The 20,588-nt window shown below is 42.6% G+C and overlaps 1 protein-coding gene across 1 annotated transcript in view; it reads right to left on the minus strand.

Annotated features, from left to right (window-relative positions):
- The window catches only part of fstl5 (follistatin-like 5), a 151,428-nt gene that overhangs the window by 3,073 nt on the left and 127,767 nt on the right, over nt 1-20,588 (minus strand). Inside the window, exons 11-15 of the mRNA XM_086106122.1 lie at nt 15,893-15,919; nt 15,639-15,757; nt 12,129-12,278; nt 8,929-9,036; nt 8,134-8,258 (exon numbers count right to left, since the gene is read on the minus strand). Of these exons, the coding sequence (XP_085962248.1) occupies nt 8,134-8,258; nt 8,929-9,036; nt 12,129-12,278; nt 15,639-15,757; nt 15,893-15,919 (529 nt within the window). The remainder of the gene's footprint in view (nt 1-8,133; nt 8,259-8,928; nt 9,037-12,128; nt 12,279-15,638; nt 15,758-15,892; nt 15,920-20,588) is intronic.

Below are 20,588 nucleotides of genomic sequence, written 5' to 3' on the forward strand. Positions count from 1 at the left end.
CCCTCCCCTGTCTGCTCGCAGTGAGAGATTTAAAATTAAAAAAAAATAAAAGCAACTGGCCCAATTAACTTCAGAGAGGGAGCTATTTCGCTAATCTCTGCAAGCAGCCAATCATATTGTGCCTGCTCAGAAGTCCCCTCAGCTCATTACCGGTGACAGACAGTAAGTAGTTGCTGTTTTTGAAACCACGGTAAACCGTCAAACCGTTAATCCAGCCATGCCCAATTTGTAGCCAATGCTAATTTCCGATGCACGTCCCCAGAAGCGTTTTTAGACAAACACACAAAAAAGAAATATTTAAAACAGTTAACTTTGAAGTATACATTATTAAAATTAAAGGACACATGCGCCGGCGATGTTATGCTACATCTAATTATTCTGCACACATATTTGCGATGCCTCCGGGCTTCATTGTAATTACCTGGGGTAACCAACATCAACATTCACAGCAGCCCGAATTCAGAAATGTAAAATCCAATCCAAGGGAGGTTGAAGTAGAAGTGATATTGCATCTTTTTACATTTACATTTATTCATTTATTACAGTCTAGTGCTAAGGAATATTAGTTATTGTCCCCGCAATGCGACACTGCTGTATATGCTTTTATTTGGGTATTTGGACATGGTCCACAAAATGTCTTGCATTGGTAAGCAGTTCTCTACTGAACAGGGTCGCATTTTTAATTCTGTTCGTCCAAAAGATGGACACTGTCCCAAAAATATATATAAAAAAAAAACACTGCGTCCGATCATCTGTTCTTTAAAAGTCTTAAAAACTTCCACAGGCAAAATTGCAAAACTGGCTTCGTCAAGATTTTCACAAATTTGTCTCAAAGTCGATCACAGACTGACTGAGCAAGAGACTACTTCCTGTATTAGTTGCCTGTCAAACTCGTTGATGCTAAAGGCGAACTTCGTAGCCAGTCTGACACAGGATGGGCTTTGGGTGCTTGGTGGACAACACGAAAGATTGTTTGTCATCCTTTCCAGGGCTGACTTTAAGGCAAAAGGTGGACTACACCGCTGTTTATTCTCCAGTCAATAACGGGGCCGAATTTGGGCAAAAAGATGGACGACAACAGCGCTGCCCAGGTGCGGTCTTGGAGATTTGCTATCCAGTCTCTTTTAGATGTCTCCCTCCAACATAAATGATTCAAATGATCGGCTCATCAACATGCTTTCAGAAGCCTGAGAAGGATCGTCATCAATTGAGGAGGGAGACATAATTGAGATTATCATGGGTGTGACCATCAATAATCACTCGGCACTACTGGGCATAATTCAGGTATACACGTTGTATGTTTTGAAGAGTATACAGAAAGCATGCATTCATTCCATCTTTTAGTTAATTTGGTTCATGAAAACTCTTCAACTGGATTATCTTAAAAAGTCTTCAGATACCTTAATGACATTCTTTTCGCATTTGTCTTTCTCGAAGCAAGAACTCAATTAATTGTGAATATCAAATATATGGTTGGTAAAAAGATGACAAATCTAAGCACGTTTTGATCTTCTGTCCATCCGTTGGAAGGCTCAAAAGTCTCGAGACTTTGAGGATTAGGAGAATTTTCTGGATGCCAATCAAGTCACTGAATAACACGAAGAAAAAAAAGGTATGCCTTGACTTTTGAGAACAACGCTGCAGAAAAATCCATTGTCTGTTATTTATTTATTTATTTTTTGAATGGTTCAATGTCTATGGTGGCCCTGATGCAATCTTCATTGCCCCAAAAACCTTCCAAAACAAAGAATCTGCTCAGATGGTGGGATAAGGTATACAACCTTCTGACAGAAACCGACTGACGAAGGCTGACGGGCGTAGCAATTTCGACGTCGTTTGTCATTTTTGTATACCGTTTGAACATTGGGAAGCTGGCGGGCACACACGGAGGGCATATCATCACGGTCTGCGTCAACGCAATCACCGATCCACAGATTGCGTTGTCCGCCAGCAGCCACAAATCCTTATTTGGAAATGTTGCAGATAGATGAGGGACATATTTATTGGAAGCAATCTTCGACATACGCCAAACACTGGTGAAATTCATTCATGTATGGATTTGTCATCTTGGGTCTTCAGTAAAAATAAATACAAGTGAACTCAAGCCGGCAAAACGAGTGGAGGGCAGATGCTGATGTGGGAAAGATGGAATGTTGCAAACAATAGTGAGGAACTCTTGGTAACACAGGCTAAAACAATCTTAAACTGGGGTCCCAGGTCGGTAAAAGGGCTCAGGTCACCACGGTCACGGCACTCGTGTTTTCTGAATTTGGTAATGTGTGGTTAGCGCGTCGACCTCACAGGGCAGAAATGCAGGCTTCGATTCCAGCTGCGGCCTCGTGTGGAGTTTGCATGTTCTCCCCGTGCCCGTTCTCCGGGCACTCCCGGTTTCCTCCCACATTCCAAAAACATGCATGGCAGGCTGATGGAACACTCCAAATTGTCCCTTGGTGTGAGTGTGAGTGTGGATGATTGTTTGTCTGTGTGTGTGCCCTGCGATTGGCTGGTACCTGGTTTGGGGTTTCCCCCGCCTACTGCCCAAAGACGGCTGGGATAGGCTCCAGCACACCCCGTGACCCTTGTGAGGATAAAGTGGATCGGAAAATGGATGAATGGATGGTAATGTGACCTTCGCAAGTCCTCAGGTGCTGTGATGCCATTTTCAGTCAATAGCCAGTGGCAGTACAAGGCAAAATGGCAGCCTTCTGAGATGCATAAAAACAGGTGGATTTTTCAGCTCAATTCATATTCCACAAATGCAAGACTAACTCTCTAAATCCACAAGAGATACATATATATACTGTGTATATATATATATATATCCATCCATTTTCCGAACCGCTTGATCCTCACTAGGGTCGCGGGGGGTGCTGGAGCCTATCCCAGCTGTCTCCGGGCAGTAGGCGGGGGACACCCTGAATCGGTTGCCAGCCAATCGCAGGGCACACAGAGACGAACAACCATCCACGCCCACACACACACCTAGGGACAATTTAGAGCGTCCAATCAGCCTGACATGCATGTTTTTGGAATGTGGGAGGAAACCGGAGCACCCGGAGAAAACCCACGCAGGCCCGGGGAGAACATGCAAACTCCACACAGGGAGGCCGGAGCTGGAATCGAACCCGTTACCTCTGCACTGCGAAGCCGACGTGCTAACCACTGGACTACCGGGCCGCCCATATATATATATATATATATATATATATATATACACACACACACAAAGTCATACCTCAGTTTTCGACCATATTATGTTCCAGAAGGCTGTTCGAAAAGCGATTTGTTCGAAATCCGAAACTATTTTATTACCCCATGTTTAGGGGCTAATACACTATGCAGAAATAACAAAAGAGCAGTCAGATTTGCATAAATCGCAACAAACACGTCTGCTCACAATGCGTCACTTCCTCGTGTCAAGAAGCCGGGAGGAGTCGAGTGGCGTATTCGAGTTTGCTCAGGCGTAAAAATCTCAAATTTTCTGGTCGAAAACTGATTTGCTCGAGAACAGAGACGTTCGAAAACCGAGGTTTGACTGTATTATACACACACACACGCACACACACATATACAGTATCTGTCTTTTAAAACATAGCCCCCCCTACCAAAGACGTATTTATACATCTTTTATGTTTTTTTTTCCTTCACAAGAGTGTACAGATGGGTCTGATGCAACTTCTGACTGAAGGATGAGACTTGACTGCAGTGTGAATCATTAAAAAAAATAAAAAATACAAAAAACCCTCCCACAGGTAGCAGTGGTCATAAAATCAGCCAGAATCATGTTTCAGACTGAGTATAGTGGTTGAGAATAAGACAACATGGTGGAGAAGCAGTCTGTGTGACTGGGTGTGCGGAAGGCGAAAGACCATGGAGACAGTAAAGAGGGATAAAACAGGACAGCTGATCCTCGGGGATTGTTTTTGGGGACAAAGAAAAAAAAAGGCTCCTCAGCTCAACATGATGATGATCAAGTGACTTTGATAGAGAGAATGACACGTTTGAAAAGAACGTAACAGCCAGACATCATGCGATGTTCCACATGGGTATGGCAGCCACGCTTCACAATGCATTTCACCTGAGACATCTTTGGATGACAGCGATGGAGATGATGAATATGTACTGGATCTATCCAGATGCACAGCCTGTAGGCCCGATGAGGGATGGCGCGGAAGCAGCAGGAGAACCTTTGCCAGACACTCGAGAATGAACAGGAATGCGCTAACTAGAATGCAAGTTCCCCTAAGTAGTTCCCCCTTCAAGCTGGCCAAAATAAAACCTCTCCTCTCACATGAACACTTTGAGACAGTAATTGATGCCTTTGTCACATCCCGGCTCGATTACTGCAATGCCCTTTACTTTGGAGTCAGCCAGTCCTCCATTAAGCGCCTTCAGCTGGTCCAGAATGCCGCTGCTCGCCTCTTGACTGGTACTCGTAAGAAGGAGCACATAACTCCTACTCTGGCATCCCTTCACTGGCTCCCCATTCATTTTAGGGTTATTTTCAAGATCCTCTTATTTGTTTTCAAATCTCTGAATAATCTCGCGCCACCTTACCTCTCTGAGCTCATCCGCCCCTACGCACCTGCCCGGCGCCTCAGGTCTGTGGACCAGACATTATTAGAAGTAGCAAGAACTAAACAGAGGCTCAGAGGGGATGGAGCCTTTTCTGTTGCTGGTCCCTCTCTCTGGAATGACCTCCCACTGAACATTCGGCAAGCCTCCTCGCTGTCCATCTTCAAAACCCTCCTCAAAACTCACTTGTATTCTTTGGCATTCGACTCAGCATGACTTAGATTTGTTCTTGGTTTTACTGTTTGGGTGCTTTCTACCGCCTTTACTACCGATTTGTCTTACTGTTTTTTGTGCATGTTAAATTGCTCCATGTACAGCACTTTGTATGCAGCGATGGCTGTTTGAAAGTGCTCTATAAATACTGTTGACTTGACTTGACTTCATGTCCTCATCAGTCAGTTATATGCACATCAGTTTGTCCCACCATGGTATACAGTTGTCAGTAATACTAACATATGGACAGATCATGCATCTTGTGGACAAATACATGCGGTATTTATGTGCAGTAGGCAGACTTGTGTATTGTTATTGGCTTCTATCCATCCCTCAGTGCAAAAAAAAAAGAAAAAAAAAGACATTTGGTTCGGTCAGCTCTGCTAAAACCACCACTGCCCATTTCATTAATTCAGTAAATTGGATTCTGAGAAATAAGGAATAAATGACTGCTGTAAATGTGGGCAGCGTGTGCGTGTGTGTGAGAGAGAGAGAGAAAGAGCAGGGTAAATGTAAGTGGTGTGTGTGTGTGTGTGTGTGTGTGTGTGTGCATAGGAGAGACAAAGAGATGGAGAAATGTCACTCTGTAGCAACAACAAAAAAATGGTGTGGTAATTGTACATATTTCTACAAATTACACATTGTGCATCCAGCAGCCCAAGAGCCCCTCCCGTCCGTTGTGTTGGTGTAAAGGTGAATACAAGTATCCTTCACACTGCAACAATAAAATATTCCATATTTGCAAATGTTTATATTTTGAGCATTTACTGGTTGTGAATGCAGAAGTGGTGGGGATCAGTTGGGCTGGCAGCCAAAAACATGCACATCACAGCAACTTCTGGACATGTGAACACTGCTGCATAGCTGGACTCTGACCAGCCAGCTGACTTCCTGCACCTTGTCAGAACCGACGAGGTGCCAGACCACAAAGAAAATACCGGGTCGGCTTGCGCCAAGTCAAGCGCCGTGAAAGTTGAATGTGGTGTGAAACAAGGAAATTGCTTTGTTTTATACCACACACACAATCACATACAAAAACCTTGTTTGTGTGGGTGTGTGGATGTAATTTGTAGGGTGGAAGACACACACACTTGCACGCGCTCACACGCTCAACTCACCAATTCACTGACTCCGGTATCTAGTTCAGTTCAATAGTTGGTTATTTTGCCATCAAAAGCCTTTTTTGTAGCGTTACTTGTGTTGCTTTGTAGAAGGAAAGTATTAGATATGTGAGTTGATACAAAAGAAAGAAAAAATTATTGTGTTAAAGTCAAAGCTAAGCTTGAAATCTAAGTTTTTACAAAAAGTTTTTTTTGTTATTTTGTTATTTTTTTAGTTTTTGCCAGAAACTGGAATTTTGATGAAACCTAGCGATATTAAAATGCTGATTGTGTTTCTTCGTACGGCACTCATATATTAACTGAGCTCCCACCTCATGGGCGATGACATTTGATATGAGGGCGGTGTTATGTTAATGAGTTAAACTGTTGTGTCACAATCTGGTGGACTTCAGAAGACATCTTTCCTATGATTAAGGATTTAGTCACAATTTCTACTCAATTTTTAACTAATCAACACGTATTAGATCAGATTGGTTTTTTTTTGGGGGGGGGGGGGGATAATCTGTTTACTTACAGTATCTCTTTAAGTCTGTTTTACCCAGCACATGCACATGTCTGACTTAATTTTATCCACACACACGATCTGAGAATATCCAATAAGCCCCACCCCGTTAATGTAAATCAAGTTTTCATATGTGGCCAATAAGCAGTTGTTTTCCCTCTTCGACGCTTCACTGATCATGAAAGTAAACATGTTACACTTCATGAAGTTTTGCCTGGTATCCAAGCCTCAATTGTCTTGACTTTGCAAAAGGTGTCATGAAATGGTGGAAGTTGCCACACTCGCATCTCAAATCGATCAGTGTTTCTGTGGGGAGCTCCAGCAATCCAAACCCAAGGCCTTCAAACTCTTCTTGGGATCTCCAGGAGCGAACCTTATTGATTTTGGCCAAGTGTAACTACACCATGCAAATACTCCAGTTTTTGTTTTGATCCAAGTGAGTAACAAAACAAAGGTGTGTCTTTGGTCACAGTTCAGCTTGACGTTTCCTAACGTTGCTTGATTCGTGGAAGCATAAGTCATGAATTGCTCACACAAATCCTCTTTCGCATTTAAATTCCGCTTTGGTCTGAGAACATCCCCCAGGGCCAAACTATCAAGTGGGAGATATCTTGCATTACAAAAAAAACCCCACATACAATTTAATCAGCCACTCACTCTACTTGTTTTGAGGCTTTGCGGCCCGCGCATTGATTGGTTACTTTACACAGAAAGCAAAGGCTTAAAAATCATAACTCGCTACTTGTGTTTTCTGGCATGATGTTTAATCGTAAGTCAGAATTGTCGTTTTCGGAGGACTCACAATATAACACCTTGCATACCTCCGCTCATGTTGCTAATTCTATGAATGATGAAGCACATTAAAAAAATTATAGCGCGTCACATAATATAAAACACCGAGCTCACTTTAATGAGGTCTAATACAAGCGCTGTATCAAAAATCCTGCCAAAAACTCAAGACGTTGCTTGACTTCCAAACTGCTGTAAAGTGAAAACATTTTTTAAATACTATCACGTCAAACCCAAAAGGGAAGCAGAGTTGCCCTTAAGTTTTCTCAGACGCACAGATAAGCGGCTCATGCTCGTCGACGTTGCCGACGCGGTGAGGTGTCCGTTCATACCAGACACAGGGTGCATGTCGAGCAAGTCACTGACACCTGACAAATGTCAAATTGTGAAAAGAATACGTCCCATCCTTAAATGTCAGCATTTCTCGCCGCTTCTCGTCGCAGCATTTTACTCTTTATCTTTACCACAGCTAGCTTGAGCACAAACATGCACAGTGCCTTGTTTTGTTAGCTGCAAAGAGTTTTTTGCCACATGTGCATGGACACATACTTCTGGTGAATCTTTTTGCGTATCAAATAATCTGTAACCCATTGATTTTTTTAAGGGTGGTGTTGTATCAAGAGTTAAAAACAATCGTAATGTTTTTCTTTTTTGGGGAGGGAGGGACATTTTGTGTTTTCACTATTTTTGTCAGGGCTTGGTACGATTTCAAAACATATGCACACAGCACTGAAAATAGGGCCAAGTTTAAATAAGCCTGTCTGTACTCGCCGCGCCGGATGCCTGGCAACGTAATTACACCGCCTACCTGCTCTTGGCTTGACAGGCAGGCTGGTAAAAGCAAGCCAGTTCCAAAAGGCAGCAAACAAACCACCCCAGCATTCGGGCCGAGTGACAGGCCAAAATGTGCGTGGATGATGTGTATTCACGCACCTTACGCTGTCCACGATTAGGTTGATGGGGGGGATGAAAAAGTCGTCCGCCCTGTCGAAGCGTCCACCCACCGGCTGCGTGTGCACCGTGTGATGAGATACCCTCACGCTCGCCTCACCGATCACCTAGAGGAATATTTGACAGGGTTGATATTAAAGAGTAGGCTTGTCAATCAAGGGTGTCATTTTTAATGTTTTATTTAGAGATGTCAAATGATTGCGTTAATTGCGATTAATTAATTACGGTCATGTTTAGCACATGATGTTTTTTAATCGCGTTAATCTAAATTTTAATCTCTGCCTTTATTGTTTCTGTAGGTGGGTTGCCTTTTTCTAATATCCTTTGTTATGTGTTGGCTTCCTGTATTTGAGTTGTTGAGGGTGGGGAAACAACTGTCAGTCACAGCGTGAAGCGGACATTGACGTTTAACCCTTTTATGCACCTTGTAACCTGATAACATGATAAACTGTCCACTGTCGTAACCACTGTCCCTGAAAGGGTCAAAGAGGAGGAGCCATTTGGACCAAACACCACCACCACTGTATTTCTGCTAAACCGAATGTCATCTTCATGGAGGAAGAAAACTCAACTTGTGCTTTTATTTTGAAAGTGAGGACATTTCAAAATGAATCCAAACTTCCGAATCACACATCACAAACATCCACGTCTTAATCCACTCAATGCCTGATCTAAATATGTATTAAGACTAATGTTATTTAGTGATTCTCACCAATGGGAACAACGCTGAAAAACGTCAAAGGTAACATTGAAACTGGAGATTTTCCTTTCCCTTACCTGCAGGGTCGGAAAGCTCTTCTGCCTGTCCCCCCAGCTGAGGATCCACACCTGGTCACGAGACTTGTCATAATGTAGCTTGACGGGATATGGATCAGTGCTGACCGTCTGCATCACAAGCGCGCGCGCGCACACACACACACACACACACACACACAAAACGATATTGGCATTTCTGCAATCGCAACAGACTGCATTTTTAGCTATGCTTGTATATGTTGGGCTAAGGGTAGCTTTTGACTGCAGGAGGCATGCATGGAGACATGGAGAAGTTGTTTTGTTATGGTGTTTTCCTCCTCATTCTGCCATCGGGAGAAAACACTTGTTGCGGTGTGTTGTCGTCCTCCTGACAAGCAGTTCCTATCCCACTGAGGAAGAACTCAGTCTTTTGATTCTGTCTTAAGCGCCCAAAAACTTCATTAACATTTGCATTTATAGATAATGAATCCCCACCTATTTGTGTATTTTTTCCTATGCAACCTATCCGCAGGTCTTTGTTGAAAATATCACCTATTTTCGACTCTCTGAGGATTTAATTAGATTTTTTTTTTTTTGGTGGGGGGGGGGGGTTCTGTGAAACCTGAGATGCCACATTATGGTGCCAAAGAGAAGTGATACAGTGCATCTTGACGATTCTAAGATCTCATTATATTGGGGAGGAGCTAAATTTAGCCTGGATTGTTGCAGAAATAAAAATAAAACAGCATTGTACACCTTTCAGTGGCAAAGACCTCAGAGACATGTGACCCATATTGTTTTTTGTCCCCCAATCGCTGTGTATGCGGCTTTTGTCTTTTTCTTTATTTGGCTGCGTGTCGGCTCATGTGGCATGGAAAATGCGTTCTTGACTGTGATTGGCTGTTGCCGACGAGGGATTGACTTGGCCCCCGTCGGTCAGCCTGAAATGATGACGGAAACAGTGGACGGAACTACCGTCAGTCTGAGGGAATTCCCACCTCTGGTCTTAATGATTTAACATTCATTGATTCCCATCCGTGGTACTATTACATTGTTGGTGTCATTGCTTTAGTACAAAAAGTAACGGGAGTTAAAAAAAGAAAAAAGAGCTTGTGAAGGCAGCGGGAGGTTCAGGTGCTTTAATGAACAGCTGCTAATATAACGTAGTGGAGCTCAACCTCCAGGAGGCCAGAATAAATGAGCTGCTGACAGTTTTCGGAGAAGCTCAGCCTGCTTAGTGGCGGCTTCTCGGCTCTTTTCCCCCCGTGAGGCCGGTGAGGCGTAAACAGCCATCTGCAAGGGGATGCGAGACAAACCCAGGAAAGCCACTGACATACTTAACTGCACTCACAGCCACTTAGTTGAAAACACCAAGACTTTTGGATGTTGCTACTTTGAGTGGCAGCCACACATAATACAACAATTTCTCCCAGGGAAGCAAGAAGACTTTTTAAAAACAAGCGCGATGGCACCATGTACTGTATAACCGAGATGGGTTGTAACGAAGAAAACGAAACGGTGCAGTTCATCTTTCAATGCTCGCTGAACTGAGGTCTTGGTTGTGATGTCAAGCAGTTCGAATCCCCGGAGTCGTATGAGTACTGCAGCGGTTTCGCTGCATGTATGTCATGTTACAAAATAATGCTGTATATTTGGTAAAAATGTCATAAATCTTGTTCAGGAATTTATTCCCTACACTGTTGTTGGATCTGTTCTGTGATTACAATCACCTTTAATGGCCCTTGACCCCCACCACTTTTAGGCCCCCCCCTTACCTCCCCTCAGGAGGACATGTTTCACATCAAAAGAGGAACTGTGATCTCAAGTATCTGTGTTGCTGCCATCACATCAAAGCTCAGACCGAACACAATAGAGGGTAGTGGTGGTCTGGTCTCACCTCACCACTCCCAACTTTTTCCAGCCACACCGGGCCAGATGACATGTCAATTTCTTTGTTTCTGGGATTTGCACGGAGGCGTAACTGCCCGCATCTCATTATAATATTGTGTCTATATATTCTCATGACTATTTTTCCTTTGCTTCTTGACGAAATCTGGAACTCTCAGGAGCCCGAATCGATTCGTATTGTGTTGTGATAAACTGCAGAAAAGAAGACGTGGTGTTGGGTCTTTCTTCCACCTTGTAGAGAAATAAAAGAACCTGTGTCCAAGGAGGGCCAAAGGAAATGGACAAATTCCCTCCTCAACAGTCTTCATCTATAATCCATCCATTATCTGAACCGCTTATCTCGATTTTGAAGTATAAAAATGTAATACAGTCAAACCTCGGTTTTCGAACGTCTCTGTTCTCGACCAAATCGGTTTTCGACCCAAAATTTCGAGTTTTTTATGCCTCGGATGACGATCGAATTTCGGTTCTCGAACAAACTGAGCGCACTTGAATGCGTCACTTGACTCCTCTCGCCTTCCTTACACGAGGCAGTGACGCTTTCTCGGGTAGACGAGGGAGTGACGCTTCCTTGTTTAGCGTTCCATTGTGCACAGACGTGTTCAATAAAGATTTGTTTTTTAAAAAGAGTGTGGTTTCGGTTTTCGAACAGCTTTCTGGAACGGATTGTGGTTGAAAACCGAGGTATGACTGTAAAAAAAGCAAAAAAAAAAAAAAAAAAAAGAACCCCAAAAAATTATACCATCGTAAACAGCTACTTAAAAAAAAGTCAAACCAAAGTGGTGAAAAAAGAAACCATCTTTTCTTCATCTATTGTGTATTTGTATTTGTTCTTGAAAAGAATGACATTTGAATGAATGACATGACAAACTCATTGCATTGTCAATGAATAAATAGTATGAACAAATTTAAATAAATAAATAAGAATTTTAAAAAGAACACAATTTAAAAATATGAAATATTTAGAATGGAAAATAATACAAATGAAGTGTATTCCACTTCATATCATGCAGAATGGAATGTTGTCATCTTGAACAGAAAAGTCAATAAATATAATTTAGTAAATAAATAAATAGATAAAAAGCAAAATAATAGTTAAAACTGTAACATTGACATCTACCAGTGTGCATACTGTAAGACTGGAGTTAGTATTACAGCCTATTGCCTCCATAAGTGAATGCATTCTGTGCGCTATTAATCATTTTTCCCAAACCGCTTTAGTTTGCATTTTTGCTAAATGATGCATTGGTTGATCGAGTTTGACTGCAGACCAACTGTGTAGTTTAGTGAAATGGATTCATGTTAATTAAGTGTTAATGTGTAAATTGAGTTACCTGGACAGCTTTCTGCGATTGGACATCCACGATGAGCAAGCGATCCAACGTGGGCTGCGCAGCATAAATAAATTTGTCCTTGACGTTGACCGCCGCCGACCATACACACTTGTGCGCCTCGTCCTCTTCTGAGGCGGGACACACTTCCTCCTAGACACACACACACACACACACACACACACAGCTTGCAGTTATCTTATCAACAGTGTTGCCGTTCCTTTCCTGCCTCCTGACAAATGATTTTTTTTTTCTTTCTACCGCATAATCCACACAACAAAGCCTGCACGTTCCCACGGATGTTCAGCTTCCAGTCCCTGGCAGCTTTTTGCCGAGCTGGCCGACGTCGCTATCCTCTGCCCAGCCGTCTGTTCCCGACTCTGCGGGGTGATATAGAGCGGCTGCTGGCCAGGACGGATGAAATAAAAAGGCTCCGGGATGTTGGAATTTATGCCTCTCGTGTGTATTTATAACTACAGAGGCAGTGTGGTGACAGGTGCCTTCCCGCTGGCTAACTTGTCTCGGTGAAGAAGGGGCATATACCACTCTTGTCCTCTCTAGCAGTGCAATTAATCTACACTGGTATTAATGTTGCCACCAAAGGTCTCAAATGCAAGTCCTATAAAGTCAAAAGCCTGCCACAGTTTGGTTTTCGCCACAGGTGCTTCTATTTAGCCAGCAGGTTAAGGAGCTCCTGGGGAGCTCCTTTCTGGTCATGACAAAGAACCTATCGAAGTCGCAGCTCGCGCGAGAAGCTAATGCAGTCATCTACAAACGGATGCATGGCGCCGGCCACAGATCTAAGGCAAACTTCATGGTTCACAAAAACCTGTTCAATACAGACAGACGGCAGCTTATGCGAGTTGCTGGGTTGGTTACAAGTCTACATTTCGCCTCAGTGCATTAAATGTATGACAGCAGTCACTTGTGAGACATATGGTAGCTCACGAGGGAAGCTAATGTCACCATCTACATTGTCACTCAGTGCTCCTAGTTAAATATTACAAATGGATTCAGATGCACGGCAAGAGTCGCAGAAGATCCAAATTAGTGAATTGTTTCCATCTTCACTCAGTGCGCGCCGCTTCTTGTCACACGTCGCAAATAGGTGGGCTGAAATGGATGAAAGAAGTCACAGAAGATCCACATTTGTCATTTGATCTAAAAAAGATGGATGTTCTTCTTCCTTTTATGAAAAAAAAATCTTCATTTTTGTTGGTGCAGCTGAGGGTATGCGCAGGGGCGGCTGCTGCGCCTCGGCACGTCACATACCTTATGTGGGTTTATGCGTGGACGACTTATGTTTGTTTTTGTTCCGTATGGAATTCCTGGAGAGCCAGCAGTATAATTTTCTTGTGAATTTGTTCAAATAGTTAATGTAGTATTAGTGGTCTCATTTCCTCGTGTTTATTGTTGGACTGAATCTAATTTCTTGGTAAGGCAAAAATGGAAAGAATTGCTGCTACACCAACGTACTGCAGCATATGATCGGTTGCTACAGTAACCCCCCCCCAAAAAATAAATAAAATAAATCCAATTATTCTCACAAGTGGCTCACCGGGGGAGGGAAAACTTCAAAACAGTCTCTACAACATGGAGACTTCCCGGAGGGATACACACATACCGTGTATATATTTATTTCTACATATAAGACTAACTTGCAGTTGAAATTAAACTTGAATCTGCCCAAAAATGGGTTCTTAAATGAACAAATTTCTGTTTAATTTCAAGCATAGGTCCTTGAGAGTTTATTTGTGCATCCATGTATGATACCGGTGTCGATTGGTCGACCTGGTTTATGCGGATGGAATAGTTCTCTAGCTTTCGACAGAATGAGGGTCATTGTTTGAGACCCCGAAAGTACTTCGAAAAACGCAGCCCCACAAAACAGTCATTTGGCAACATGAAATTTGTTCTGCACGTCGATCACAAGTAGACCCAGAAAACATCTCAGGAAAACCCAAATTATGAGCTCTGAAATTTGCCCAAAACCGATTTCTTCAGACCTAAGTGAACAATTTCCTCTTCAAATTCTGAGTCTATGAGACATTTTGATAAGTACGTCTTGTTATGATTTGGTTCTCAGAGGCTTTTTTCCCTAATTAGTATTTGTCAGAGTACAGTGACCCCTCGCTATAACGCGGTTCACCTTCCGTGGATTCGCTGTTTCACAGATTTTTTTAATGCTTTTTCTTAAACAGTGAATTGTGTTGTGCATCCTGATTGGCTAAGGGACTGACCAACGTGAATAGTCTCCGCACCTCGTCTCTGTACAGCTTGCCAAATTTTTGGTCTTTGGTTTCATTGTATCAGTGGCGGATGCTGGTCTGTCAAGGAGGGGAAGCTCAATTTCGGCCAACATCATAAAATGTGTCCGTTTATTTATACGTGAATTTTACTCTCCTTTCCTTTTCAAAAAAATGAGAAGGTTGCCTTCACCATAAGATCGGTGATTGGCTCATTTCGCTGTCAATCAAAAAGAGATTCAGCCTCAGAGAGATCATCCAATCATCATGCAGAAAGCTGAGCTTCCAGGCCAGCCTATAAACGCCCACTGTCCATAGACTCCCAGAGACGCTGAGCGTCCGGTGGGCGGGACCAAACCAGCATTTATCCAATGACTCGTCTCGTTTCAATGCATTGGGACAACCTACACTGAACTCTCTCGACGCCCGGCGTCCGCGCTGTACACGCTCAGTGTCCACACAGTTTAAAGCACAGTGAAGCTGTGGGAATGAATGAGAAGAGAGTCGCGTCATAACCAGTAATAAGATGATTCGGAACAAAAGTTTAATTTAGTCAATGACATGTACACACAATTGTACGGACACACATATATTTGATCACTTACTTTTTGACATTTTAGGGGAAGCTGAGCTTCCCTTGCAGTCTTAGAGCAATCGCCTCTGCATTGTATACATGGTTCAGTATTGTATAATAAATGTAAAAAATAAAGCTGACTATCAAGTACCAAGTACAACTTTATTGTCCAATGTGCAGTATGTGCGCATTTGAAATTTCTTCCCTCTCACACTTTTTTTTTAAAATAAATCCTACTTCACAGATTTCACCTATCACGGGTTCTTTTTGGAACGTAACCCCCGCGATAAACAAAGGATTACTGCACCAGCTCTTGGAATTCACTCAAAATGATTCAGACTCAAACCAAAACGTCTGATCAAAATGTCAAGTTCAGATAGGAGTTGTTGAGACATCTTCATGCATACATTTGTTTTCCCGATATGGCGCCGCCAGAGTGTCTGCCTGTTCAGCAGTGTCTTTCCCTGTTTGAGTTTCTTTTTGTCATTTTATTATATTTATTTCTTGCAAATTTCTCCATTGTGAGACAAGAAAGTTTTCTTATCTTATCTTGTTAGGACAGATATGCTCACCAAATTTGTGTCGACTTCTGGAACTGGTGCGCCTCCTTTGTTTTCCCTGTTTTTTTAAATGTTTTTATTTTTTGCAACCATCCAGGGGACACTTCTGAATGTGTTTTGGGGTATTTCTCACCTTAAGAGCCAGCAGCTTCTCGCTGGGCTTGATGTGCCTCTGTATCTCGCAAGCCACCGGCTGGATGACTTTAATGCCGTCCCGGTAGAAGACATAGAACATGTTTCCGATACCAAGACCTGCCACAACAAAGAACATACAACCGAAAGTAAATAAGGCAGCGTGCAATCATTTAATCCTTCTTGTCACACTTGACTAACGCTATTACAGGAATTCAATTAAGCCACTTTAATGAATGCAGCCATGGAGCCTACCTTCATCCCGCCACAGAATGTTGGCCACTGCCAGGGAGAAAAAGAGAACGAGAACATTGAACATTAAACGCCACAATCAATAACATCACATTTGTGAGACTTTTAGCGGAATGGTTGGCCGCCGCTATCCAATGCACCAGATAATTGAGTCCTCTGCTCGGAAATCAGGACCGTTTTTTTGTGTTTGTTTTTTAGACACCGCCAACCGCGTTTACGCTTCTGCGAATCAGCTTAAATCAACAGTATAATTTAGCATGAGCCTGAAATTGTCTCAAAGCAGCAGACAAGCCAGGACGCCTTGCTTGTTGTTGTTTGAACACCAAAGTTTACTTGAAAATCTTGTGACAACATACTTTGTAGACACGAATTGAAGCTAGCACATAGTGAATGTACTGTACATTCGTACGTACCAAAGTACCCACTTCATGTACAGTATACTCCTCCTACGGGGAGTAGTAAGAATGGATTAATCGATTGTATATTTGCGATCAATTGACTGTGATTACAATTGTGGGTTTGTGACCACAAGTGCCATTACAACTGTACATTTGGAATCAGGATCACAATTGGATGTTTTGGATCAATAGGCGGCTCATTGTTAATAAATAATCCAAACAGACTCTTACTTGTTCCCTTCTTACTTATGTGACCATATATGGGTTACCAGACGCCCCCGTGACCAAATCATCTTTCAGCCTAAGGTAATTTTAATGCTTCATGAACATGGATTAATGGTCCATCTTTCTGTTCTGAGAGGCAGCAGACCTTGTTTTTTTTCATCAAAGTCATTTCGAGGTGGCTAATGACACTCGCGATGCCACACCAGAGCTTGAGGGCTTCGGATAGGCGGATGCTTTGAGAACCCCTACCTCTATCGTTAGCGTGTCTGTCAGACTCCTTCAAAGTTTATTAGTTGATTGATTATACACAGGTAAACTTGTTCTTTATTCGTAACCGCAATACCTGTAAATTGACTGTTTCTCTGCAAACATATTTCCTTTCCCACTCCATTAAGTGTTTGTCAGGCATTTTTTTCAAAGGGTGAATCATTTGACTGTATTTTAGTTTCATTGTATTTACATTTCTTTGGTAGTTGAATTCAAAATGTGAAATCCGTTTATTTAGTCCCAACAAAGTGTCATTTTACTGTCCATACCAGGGGTGTCAAACATATGGCCCGCGGGGCCAATACAACAGTATTGTTTTTTTTTTACATTGCCTTCCTGCCTGCTCTGTGCAATCCCAGTACAATGTCAAGTCAAGTCAAGTCAAGTCAACAGTATTTATAGAGCACTTTCAAACAGCCATCGCTGCATACAAAGTGCTGTACATGGAGCAATTTAACATGCACAATAAACAGTAAGACAAATCGGTAATAAAGGCGGTAGAAAGCACCAAACAGAAAAACCAAGAACAAATCTAAGTCATGCTGAGTCGAATGCCAAAGAATACAAGTGAGTTTTGAGGAGGGTTTTGAAGATGGGCAGCGAGGAGGCTTGCCGAATGTTCAGTGGGAGGTCATTCCAGAGAGAGGGACCAGCAACAGAAAAGGCTCCATCCCCTCTGAGCCTCAGTTTAGTTCTTGCTACTTCTAACAATGTGAAATGAGTTTGACACCCCTGGTCCATACTGTGTAGTATTCGTATGTCCTTTAGGGGCATGGCCTACTGAGTGACATGGGGAGCTCGAATCGGTTTGTCTGAGCACTTCCAGTAGCTCCTTGTGAGTGTTCTCATTTTGTATTTGTGTGTTTGACAGCCGTTCATTGCTTCGTTCAATGAACGGCTGAAAGTGCATCAGTGACTGTGGCTCTCCTGGCCCACATTTCAGGCATTGCAAATCCTCAACTCATTCACTGCCATTGATAAGTAAAACTAATGATTTTCAATTGGGATTTGTGGAAGAGAGTCTGATGCTGCTTCATTGTAAATTTTAAGTTGGGAAACAACTCTACGAACACACAACCAGCAGTACATGGCAGTGATGCACCATTTTAGGTATGAGAAAAATAATGCAGGTGAGGATTTCTGTATTCTATTGCCGCACCATTTGTGTTCAAATAGCCATTGTTTAATGTTGCTACACAGAAACACCAATGCAATGCTAACATTTATAATGTTTTGCATTGCTTGTTCGAATTAAGCTAAGTGAAGCTTTGTGGTAGCTTGAAAAACTCACGGTGTAATTCCTTTTTTTTTTTTTTTTTTTTTAGTTTGATGATGGTTTTACGGTTGGAAGACTTGTGTGCAAATGTGTTGTGTGTGTGTTGCTCTTGCGAGGAAGAGATGCAGAGGTGTGCCGAACTTGCTTTCCATGCAAATTCAACACTGCGTCCTTAATGTCGACCTTCTCTGCCGATTGTCTGCCCATTCCTCCGTCAACCCACTCCCATTTTCCATTTTCCGACGTGCCGTCCAATTTGCGGGCCAATTGGCACTGATGCTAATCTATCCTGCTGCACTCGTTCTCGCACAGAACGGTGCTGAGAAAGAGACAAAGCAGCAGGGTCAGACGTAATCTTTGCGAGAAAAAAAACGCTTTTGTCGAGTGTTTCCCCTCCTGTGCACTCTTGCATATCTTTTTCTGCTCATTAAAAAGTGTCACAAAAGGAGCGCTGTGTCGTCGGCAAAACGAACGGCGGTTGGAAAACGGGTAGAACAATGGCGTTTATGTTAGAGGTTGCCAGGGATGGAAACATAATAGAAAAAGAGCAGAGTCATATGAGCACCATATTGATGCGATTCATCACTCGGGGTCGAAAAGACTGCGGCTGCTGTGCACGTGCGAGAGGCCCATACATCAACCTCAGCGTCCATATAGTTGAAACAAGCCGGCCGACAGCGGTGGGCGATCGCTTCGCTTCTAGCCCCTTGTGATAACTGTTTGCACTGGATGCCAAAGCTCGGGGATGCTTGAGAGGCCCAGCGGCAAGGTTACGCTGTGAATGGCTCACAGCAACCCGGGACGGACCATTCATACAATCCTGGGAATAATTGGCTCAGTGAGAGTGTACAGAATGTGAACGGGGGCAGGTCATTCATTTATGAGGTTGAAAAAAATGCTTCATTGGCTTCATGGAGTCAATGAAACAGTAAAGAAATGATTCAGTGGAATAAATCTCATCATTGATTTTGTTTTTGTTCATCATAATTGACATATTTTAACAATGATTTCCTACAATGAAAATGCATACATTACTTGCTTCCTTTTATAAATTTGCCGCTGTAAATTGGGAATTTCTCCATTGTGGGACGAATAAAGGTGTTCTTATTCTAATTCTTAAAAACTAGAAAATGAATTCTCAGTTATGATTACACCAAACTGGTATTCGCTGCAAGGCTCCGTCTCCATCCCCTGTGAATAGTGAACAACTGCAAGCAACTGATGCCCCTCTAAAAATGCCTATATTAAAATATGCCTATATTCATAGTTTGTGTAGGTGTACCACAAACTATGATCCCGAAATACATAATCACTACCCTCTAAATCAGGGGTGTCAAACTCATTTTTTGTCACGGGCCACTTTGGAGTTACGTCTTCCCTTGGAGGGCCATTACGACAGTGAAACCGAGTAAATGTTTCATCATGACATCATATTATTACTCGTACACAACAAATCAAATTGATGGATGACTAGTTTTGAAATCAGTCAACTGTTTGTTTGTTGTTTGTTCAACTATTGTCTCCCCAAAATTATTGCAAAATCTCAACGTTATTTATTACATATGACAACTTGATGTTTCGGTCTGGATTTGAGCAAGGATCATGGAAGTTGACACACGTAATTTGTTTTCGCGGGCCACATAAAGTGACGTGGCAGGCCGGATCTGGCCCCCGGGCCTTGAGTTTGACACTGTGTTCTATGTAAATAAAGATTTTTAAAAATGCCCTGAAAGTATATGTATATTAATATATTCCAGCATACTTCCTTGACACCAACTTGTGACATCCTACAACAGGGGTGCCCATTACGTCGATCGCGATCGACCGGTAGATCGCGGACTGGTCCCAAGTCCATCGCGAGGAGTGACGAGGAGGAAAAAAAGCATTTTTGTGTCTTGGTGCATGTCAGTAATATATTTTTTGTGTTAATTTACACTGCACCCTAACCATCCTATCAGTCTCATTTTCACAAAAAGTATTAAAAATAAAGAAATAAATAAAATAAAGCCGGTAAATCTTTAACCTACGGTGGCGCGTGACCTGAGTCACCGGAAGTTGTTAGCGCTCAGCAGCTGCAATTGCAGCTCGGGATCAGAGCTGTTGCGCTATATCATTGATCGATATCATTATTCTCATTCAGAGTTTGTTTCGTGTACAATTCACCGAGGGCACGGGCAAAGAATAGCAATCGAGAGGGCCAAGGGAAGCATTTTCTGTAATGGGTAGATCGCGAGAGGTTGGTTGATCGAAAAGTGGATCTTTGATCAAAAAAGTTTGGGCACCCCTGTGACCTACAACATTATACAAAGAGCACACTCATAGATTCCACAGAAAATGTTACTGGCCAACTTGCCTGTGATTTGAAGGTTTTGTTACATCTTCCAAAAATATTACATGGCTGAGAGCCGTCATGTCCTGTTGACTTATGGCAGCACCCTATACTCTATTCTGAGAGCTACACTCACAACATTCTGCTGCTTTGGTGACTATGAGAGGTAAAAATAAATGAGCAAGTTCAACAGCATTCTCTATT

Source organism: Hippocampus guttulatus, chromosome 2 (genome assembly GCF_054856545.1).
Source record: "Hippocampus guttulatus isolate MCC_2025c chromosome 2, RoL_Hgut_1.0, whole genome shotgun sequence".
Taxonomy (NCBI): Eukaryota; Metazoa; Chordata; class Actinopteri; order Syngnathiformes; family Syngnathidae; genus Hippocampus; species Hippocampus guttulatus.